General features: G+C 37.1%; 1 protein-coding gene across 1 annotated transcript in view; it reads right to left on the bottom strand.

Annotated features, from left to right (window-relative positions):
- Positions 1 to 1,183: 1,183 nt before the first annotated feature.
- lamb1a (laminin, beta 1a) overlaps positions 1,184 to 8,991 on the bottom strand; it is a 64,219-nt gene continuing 56,411 nt past the window's right edge. The window contains exons 28-33 of the mRNA XM_056451482.1: positions 7,603 to 7,747; positions 7,315 to 7,522; positions 3,816 to 3,957; positions 3,555 to 3,731; positions 2,071 to 2,230; positions 1,184 to 1,664 (exon numbers count right to left, since the gene is read on the bottom strand). Of these exons, the coding sequence (XP_056307457.1) occupies positions 1,525 to 1,664; positions 2,071 to 2,230; positions 3,555 to 3,731; positions 3,816 to 3,957; positions 7,315 to 7,522; positions 7,603 to 7,747 (972 nt within the window). The 3' untranslated portion in view covers positions 1,184 to 1,524. The remainder of the gene's footprint in view (positions 1,665 to 2,070; positions 2,231 to 3,554; positions 3,732 to 3,815; positions 3,958 to 7,314; positions 7,523 to 7,602; positions 7,748 to 8,991) is intronic.

Below are 8,991 nucleotides of genomic sequence, written 5' to 3'. Positions count from 1 at the left end.
AGCATGATGCAACAATGCTAGAATGTTTTGACAAGCTAATAAATTAATTATATTAACACAGCCCTATTATGTTGTAACATTGACGTTTTTCTAGCATTTAACAGTGTTAGTAATATACTGAAACATGTCAACGTGTTGAATTGTTTTTTGTTGCAAGATAAACACACTACTAGACTTTAGAACAGTGAAGGTTGTTCAGTCATCATTACTATACCTGTCAACATTGGGATGTGGAAATAGGGGATATGCCCCCACCACAATCAGGGATACCCCCCCTAAAATAAATAGTATACATTATAGCAGCAAATAATTAGCAAACAGTTCAGCTTATTTAAATTAATAGCTATTATAAAGACATAGAATCAAGTTATCAAATCTCAATCTTTTCTTCACTGTATAATTTACACATTTTGATTAAAGAGCAACTAATGAATATTATTTATTTAGATTTTTTGTTTGATTACATAACAGGTGTCACTTTAAAAATGCACACATCTAACGTTGTAATAAAAGCATTTGATTGCTTTCCCAATTTTTATGCCCATTTAGGACAAAATTAGTTGTGCTTGAAAAGAAACCCCACCAAGATCGACAGAATCCATTTGGGAAACAGCATCTATTTATCACTATGGAGCGCGTCAGCTGACAGTCACGCACCGCTACATGATTGTTTTGAGGATTGCATAGGAGGGGCGACGGCACCTGTGATAAAAAGGTAAGTGAATCTCGCCATTTTTATAGTTATTTTTCATGCCTAAATGAAACGAAAGCACAGAACAGACTTGCATTTATGTGCAAGTGGTGACCCCTGGTGGTTCGGTGGTATGGGTTGCGTATAGGGAGGAATGGCTTTTTAATGTTTATTTGCCACCTCTCAGAGAAAGACTGAAAATATGGGAGAAATACGATAAAATACCTTTACGTGATGATAGCAGGATAGAACTGTAAAATATGGGAGAATCCTGGGAAAAAGAGGAGGGTTGACAGGTGTGCGTTACAGTTTAAAACAATCTGACAAATCCTACATTTAAGAAAGTCAGCGTGTCCGTCATAACAACTTAGGCTCAGTACAGCACAATAACTTTGAAAAAAGAAAGATTCTTCCACAGCACTCTTTCCATTGCATAGATTTTCATTAGAAATGCCCTGGGAGTGATGACATGACACAAAATAAGTACTGCTAAATGTGTTTATTCTATTAGAATTTTCATTGCATTTACAAATTGCTCCAGATTTAACAGAAAAGAAGAAAACTGACGTATTTACATTACTTTTATCCTAAATTGAAAAAGCGAGGTCACTGTAATTGCAGTCTCACAGGTAGGTTGGGCATATTTTACATTCACTCTTTGGTCTTTCATATTTTAAAATTTAAATGGCACTCTTGTGGTCACAAAAGCGTGTGAAACATCCATCCATACACAAAAGGGAGACGTCTGGACAGTTGTAAAACACGCAAAACCTTCTCTGGAACTTGACAATGAAGGCAATTTAATTGACTTTCCCAAGGCACTCTTTAGAGGATTAAAACAGACATGTGCTGTAGACAGTAACTTTGTGACTGATCTCCTGAAGTAGTTCTTTCACAGCCTTCTCCAGATCCACCAGTTCATTGGCTTTGTCCTCCAGCAGCTTCTGATTTTGATCGTAGTTCTTCTCAAGATCTGCAAAACAAAGATATAGCTCATTGTAAGTGAGAACACTAAAACCTAAACTGGAAGGTTCTTATATGGAAGTGCTTTTTCTTTTAGGTTTAAATAACCCCGAATCATCCATGTAGAAATGCTTTTGAAGTGTGATGCTGCCTGCACGCTTGAGGTGATCATGAAATCTCAAAATAAATTCAATATCATTACCATTTTACCAGTATATAAAACATACTAGAAAAGTAGATAATAAGAGATGATGTAATGTAATAAATGTGATTTGCTTTATGAACAAAGGAAGGGTATCCTTTCACAGAAAGTCCATAAACATGTGACTTTCCAGGAAATCCCTGGGAAAAGACGTGGGTCGTGCAAACCAGCCAATGTGTTCTTCATAGCCATTAGAAAAGACTTGCAGACTTACTTTTCAAAAGCTGAAGTTTCTCGCTGGCCTGTTGAAGCAGATTTCTGGCTTCTTCTTGGAGTTTCTCCGCTCTTATCTTTGCTTCTGCAACTCCTTCAGCCTTCTGCGTGATCAGCTCCTCTACAGTACTGTACTTGTCTTTCAGCTCTGAATCCAGATCCTGCATAAACAAATACCACAACACAGGAGGTTATGAATACCAGACCTGAGTTAATACCTTAGGTGTAATGCGTGGATTTAAAAAAAATATTAACTACACATTCTCTAAAATATGAAAATATATTTTCCATCGGGCAGACAGGTACTCAGAAATATGCAGACTCTCCTTTACAAAAATGTTTATAGTCACTTTTCAACTTGGCATTCATGCGGTGTTTGAGTGGACATTTTGTACTTTTGTATCCATTTACTACACAAACTCGCAACTATGCCATAATCTGGCTTATGAAAAATTTGTTTTTATTAAAAAAAAACTAAAATTCTGATCTAAATTGAATATAAAAGGTTTATGGATATTGCTTTATAATTTAGGAATAAAGTACTGGCATCTGTGGTTAGAAAAACAAAGTTTAGGATTTATTGTTGAAAAAGTAACTGCAATTTCTACATATTTCCAGCAGAGGTCCATAGACACCCATTCAATTCAGGTTATATTGCTTAATGCTTTAGAAACCTTTTCCTAACAAACTCATTCATTCATTCATTTTGTTTTCGGCTTAGTCCCTTTATTAATCAGGGGTCGCCACAGCAGATTAAACCGCCAATTTATCCAGTATATGTTTTATGCAGCAGATGCCCTTCCAACTGCAGCCCATTCACTCTCATTCACAAACATACACACCGGAAAATTTTGCTTACCCAATTCACCTATACCGCATGTCTCTGGACTTATGGGGAAACCAGAGCACCCGGAGGAAACCGGGGAGAACATGCAAACTCCACACAGAAATGGCAACTGACCTAGCCGAGGCTCGAACCAACAACCTTTTTGCTGTGAGGCGATTGTGCTACCCACTGCGCCACCGTGACACCTTTCCTCACAAACTGATGGTGTATAATCACTTGATATATATATTGTAACATTCTAAAATACATCAAAATTCTGTATTTTGTATTTTTGTTGTTGTCTGATATATTTTTAATAGTTTGATTTTGCCAAACAACAGCCAATTGCACAGTTACAGTGCCAAAATCAAAAAAAAATTTTTTTCAGATTTACGCCAGCTTTTGAAACACCCATTGGGGTCACCATGATAAATTTGGGTTAATCTGCTTTTTAAAACAAACAATCCACTAGCACAATGCTTAAAACAAAGCTAAACCTGTCTATTCAGCCCATCCCCTACTTAAATATATTTTTAATTATATTTTTATTAGGAGATAACACTTTTTTAGTTCAATTGCTAAAAACCATCAATTTTGTGTAGCGTTGCACCCCTAGTTAATAAGAAAGATAAAGCAACACATCCAGATTAAATGGGTACCTTTTTGAGCTGCTCGGCAAGTGCATTAATGCTTTCAGCCTCTTTCTCTGTGCTGTTGGCGCTGATGGAAGTATTGAGAGCCTTTTCTTTCAACAGCGCTACATCGCTTTCCAGTTTCAAGAGTCTTCTAGTGGCGTTGCTGAGTTTTAGCTCAGAGTCTGATGTCTCTGACTCCACCTTTTGTACAAAAGATTCATATGAAGGTTATGATTCATCTAATGATTCCTCCAATGCAAGTATTGCTCCTAAACAAAGATTTACCGAAACAAGCAGGTCTTGTGTTCCCTTGATGTCAACAGAGGCCTGTTTGAGTGCCTCGGTTACAGAGGTCTGAGCGCGTTCAGCATGCTGCAGGGCCTCGTTCACCATCTCTGCTGTGGATTTTACATCTGACGCCTCCTTCCTTTAAATAAAACAGAACACACAGACAGACTGATCAATGGAATGGCCACTAGATGCCACAATTACAGCAGAACTTTGAATACTGGCTTTGTCTGTTCTTAAAGGGCACCTATGGTTAAAAAATCAACTTTTCAAGCTGTTTGGAGAGACATATGTGCATGTATGGTGTATAGACTGTCATATTGGGGTGATATAAGCACAGTCAGTTCTTTTTTTTCAATTTAACAACATTAAAAACGGTGGACCAATTGGAGCGGTTTTCAAACTGACCGCAACTTTACATAGGAGTGCGGTCCCCCCGCCCACCAATATTGATTGACAGGCGTGTCATCATATCCTAAGTTTGTTGATTCACGTCCGCCATTTTCAGCGTGAGTCAAAGCGATATCGCTAAAGGAACACACTAGCTCTATTTTTAGATGCAAGGCTCATTGGGCTCAACACAAGAGCAATATTTTCCACATTATCGCTCTAATCAGAATTATTGATTGTATCTTTAGGTAGGTTTGCAAACATGTGTACTTCTCATTGAGTCTACCTTATACTTCAGCCGTTTGCATTTCTCGCGATCACAGAAGCTCCCTGTGATCTTAACTATCATGCGTTTTAGAATTCTAAACATAGGTTTCTATCAGGGTACACTCAAGTCGACGGCTGGGCGCCGCGGACCGCTGCAGACTTGAATTGCTGTTGTGTGTACCCTGATAAAAACCTATGTTTAAAATTCAAAAATGCGTGGCGCGACGATTTGGGACACTTCATGTTTCTGCCGCGCCACAGAGAGTGTCTGGTGTGCTGTGTCGCGGCTTCGAGCGGCGCATCCGGTGCCTCAGTCAAAGTTAATTCAGTGTGCGTGGTAATTAGTTTCAGTGTACAAGCTCGGCACTTGAAAGTAGCACACAGTTGGCTGTAAAACTGTACAAAGACACATATGATTTTGTACTCTCTGCTTGGTCTGTGTCCGAGTCGTACATGTACGACTGAATGCTGAACCTCTCACTTTTTTAACAATGTCAGTTTACACGAACACAAAACACGAAACGAAAAAATGAATGAATGAATGAATTATTATTATGAGTACTGGATGAAATTGTGACTATTATATTACCGCTGTCAAGTAAAAAAAAATCCTTTTTGTTAAACTCTTAATAAATTATTGGTACCGGGAATATAACTTTATTTCTATATTCACTGAAAAAAAATGATGTCTGCAAAACCGTTGCAAACTATTTATTTGTGTTGAATTTAAACAAACAAACAAATTTAATAATATGTAACTTGATTTGATTGTTTAAATTTAACCCCTATTAATTGTTCACAACCAACTTAACGTAAAAAAAATAGTAAATCCAAGGAATCATCTTTGAATAACTTTTTTCAGTGTTCGAATACATTTTTAATCTTTAACCCTAATAACTTGTTAAACTAATGAAATGAAGTCCAGAAAAAGGTGCAGACAAGTAGTGATATTTTCAATAGTTAAATCTAAAATGATGAAAGGATGATGATGTTTTGATAGTTTTGAAGTAGTTAAATTAAAAATGCCAGTGCCTAAATAAAAAATATTGTACTGTTGTCAAATGTGATTTCAGCTACCGCTAACTATTTTAGACCCTGTCAATATAGTGATGTCCACTTGTTACTGGATTGATAAATATATCTGTTAATACATACATATATATATATATATATATATATATATATATATATATATATATATATATATATATATATATATATATATATATATATATATATATTAACAGATATATCACATAATTTCAACCAAACTGAACTGGGATCAATGTACAGTGCTCAGCATAAATAAGTACACTCCTCACAGATCTCTCTTTTAAGTAAATATATTCTACAGGATGCTTTGCAATAATATATTTGTGCATATACGTTAGATTAGTCAGTACATAACAAGCTGGAATAAAAAAAAAATAGGATCACAGTCCAAAAACACCCAAGTACACCCAAATTAATATGTAAGGGTAAAATATTAAATATAATTTAAATAAACATGAAAAATCAAGAAAAATATAACAAATATAAAATTTTTGTAGTTATTTTTATTTCAATTTTTTGCAATAACCCGTTTGAATTTAAATGTATTATCTTTCTGTTCCTAAATATGTTAGCTAACCAAACTCTTTAACACATATTACTGCTTCATAAAATTGTTCCCTATATTCACTGAGAAATGGATAAAAATACATTTTCAAAAAGGGGTTTGTACACATTTAAGGCAGATTTCAAGAGTTCACACTTAGCTGATGATTGATTATAAAGCTTGTTTGGCATGCTGTCCTGGAAGAGAGCCCTGAGCTCATATGATCCTCAAGCCTGGGGCTCCCTCTCATTGCAAGGCGAGAGGGGAGTTTGAGCTCAGGTAGATCTCTAAACTCCCCTGCTGTAGTAGCTAATGAACAGATAGTGATTGCTCTTAAGAGATAACTACTTACTAGGAGCATGTCTATGGTGCCGATTTGGATCAGTCAATTAACTTAAGTTGCATGTTTTTGGACGTTGGGAGGAAACCGGGGGGCGTGAGCATGGGGAGAATGTGCAAACTCCGCACAGAAATGTCGACTGGCTTGGTAATGTCTAGAACCAGAGACGTTCTTGCTGCGAGGCAACAGTGCTAACCACTGGGCCACTGTGCCACCCATCTAGGAAAGGGGGAGGAGTAGGAGTGGAAGGTGGGATTCTTCAAAACGCAGATGACTGTGGTATGGAACCTAGGGTATTTATAGTGGCTTAGGAATCGTCTGATTGGTGAATCATAAGCACGTGATCCTCTCGAAGTTAGTTTATAAATAAACTTCACTTATACTTCTGCGTCAAGCGCATGCGTATGCTCTGGTGCAGCCTGCACGCGGTCGCATAGCCCTCGCCGTGGCTGACGCCAAAGCTGACACGCACTTCTCAAAAAACGTTACTACATGTCGCAATGACGCATAGTGCAAGCTCTGTGATTGGTCAGCTTGGGTAGCTGTGACGAGTGTGGGCGGTGCTGAGAGCCGCGAGCCCAATGGGACGAGTGTTTACAATTGTCGAGTCCCGTAAAGAAGCTCCTGATGGAAACTTTTGTTTTGTGTTTATCTTATGATTAAAGTTGTTGCACATCCGACGGTTCCCACCTCTGAATGAGTGAGTTTTAGCTACTTGTACATGAAGGTAGCGTTCAGAAAAAACAAAACACCCATGAAGAAACTCGACTCAGAGCAACATAAAAACCTCACTGCCAGCTAGCGTTTCAGAAGTGTTATTGCAGAGCAACACAAACAGCGCACAGAAGTATAAATGCACATCCTATATGCTGAGCATTGTATGTGATGTATATATCTCCGACCTGGCCTTGCGGGCTTGTTCCAGCAAGCTCTCTGCCCTCAGGATGTCTGCGGCGCTCTGGTTGAGGATGTCTTCAACATCTGTCAGGCTGCCCACCCGCTCCCTGATCTCCTCAGTCAGGTTCTGCAGCTGGGCTGGTGTAGTGGGCATCTGCATCTGCAGGACTTCATTGGCCACAGCCTCAATGCTTTCCAGGTCCGCTCCATCTTCTGGAGAGCCACATAAAGTAGGAGTTTAAAAGTGATCACCCAAACAACTTCTCTCAAGGACACTTGTGAGTGCGTCTTACGAGTGAGGAAATCTCGGATCTGTTTGATGAGTTGGCGGAGCTCCTCGTTGCTGCTATCTACACGTTTCTTGGTCTCATTCGTCTTCGCCAGCACTTCTTGAGCATTTAGCTTTGCTTCGTCTGCTTTTACCTTTGCCTCAAACACCTGAACATACAAATCAAGGACTCTTTAAAGAAAGAACCATGACTGTTTTTAGAGGAAATCCTTGCAACAGGGTTTCCGCAGGTCTCACCCAGTCAAATTTAAGACTTTTTAAGAAACCATGATGAAAGAAAGTATTGAGCCTAATATACAGTCCGAATTATTAGCCCCCTTTAATTTTTTTCTTGAATGAGTGAGAATTTGAGCTACATCAACAGTAGCATTTCAAGTCTACAAAACTCAACATAGGCTCATTCTTATTATGTACCCCTATATACAGTTGAAGTCAGAATTATTAGCCCCTCTTTGAATTTCTTCTTCTTTTTTAAATATTTCCCAAATAATGTTTAACAGAGCAAGGAAATTTTCACAGTATGTCTGATAATATTTTTTCTTCTGGAGAAAGTCTTATTTGTTTTATTTCAGCTAGAATAAAAGCAGTTTTAATTTTTTTATGAACCAATTTCAGGTCAATATTATTAGCCCCTTTAAGCTATTTTTTTCAATAGTCTACAGAACAAACCATCATTATACAATTACTTGCCTAATTACCCTAACCTGCCTAGTTAACCTAATTAACCTAGTTAAGCCTTTTAATGTCACTTTAAGCTGTAAGCTGTCTTGACAAATATCTATTCAAATAATATTTACTGTCATCATGGCGAAGATAAAATAAATCAGTTATTAGAGATGAGTTATTCAAACTATTATGTTTAGAAATGTGTTGAAAAAAATCCGTTAAACAGAAATTGGGAAAAAAAATAAACAGGGGGGCTAATAATTCAGGGGGGCTAATAATTCTGACTTCAACTGTATATACACCCATTAATTGTTTTGATTATTTGAGGTACAGCAATGCCATAGGCGGAGGGTGAACAAACTCCAGGGTAAGGCTAATATATGCGCTGCCCTTTAATGCATTTAAAAAGATTTGCGACCGACCAAAAAGAGGTTTTAACAAAAGCACCGCCTATCAACAAACATCTATTATATTCAACATGCACATTAAATTATTTTATTAAACTAACCCACTGATCTACACAGTTTCAAAAGTTTGGGGTCAGTTTATTATTTTTTTATTATTATTACTTTTAAAAATCGAATTAAAATTCTGTTCATCAAGACGGCATTTATTAAATATTAAAAATTGTTAAATACTTATTTATTAAATATTTATTTATTAATTACTGTATGCAGTTTCAAATGAAATTATTACTCCTTGTTGCTTTTATTACTATTAATAATAA

The sequence above is a fragment of the Danio aesculapii genome, chromosome 25 (assembly GCF_903798145.1).
Source record: "Danio aesculapii chromosome 25, fDanAes4.1, whole genome shotgun sequence".
Classification (NCBI taxonomy): Eukaryota; Metazoa; Chordata; class Actinopteri; order Cypriniformes; family Danionidae; genus Danio; species Danio aesculapii.
The sequence above is the reverse complement of the archived record's forward strand: the minus strand, read 5'-3'. Positions and strand labels throughout refer to the sequence as shown.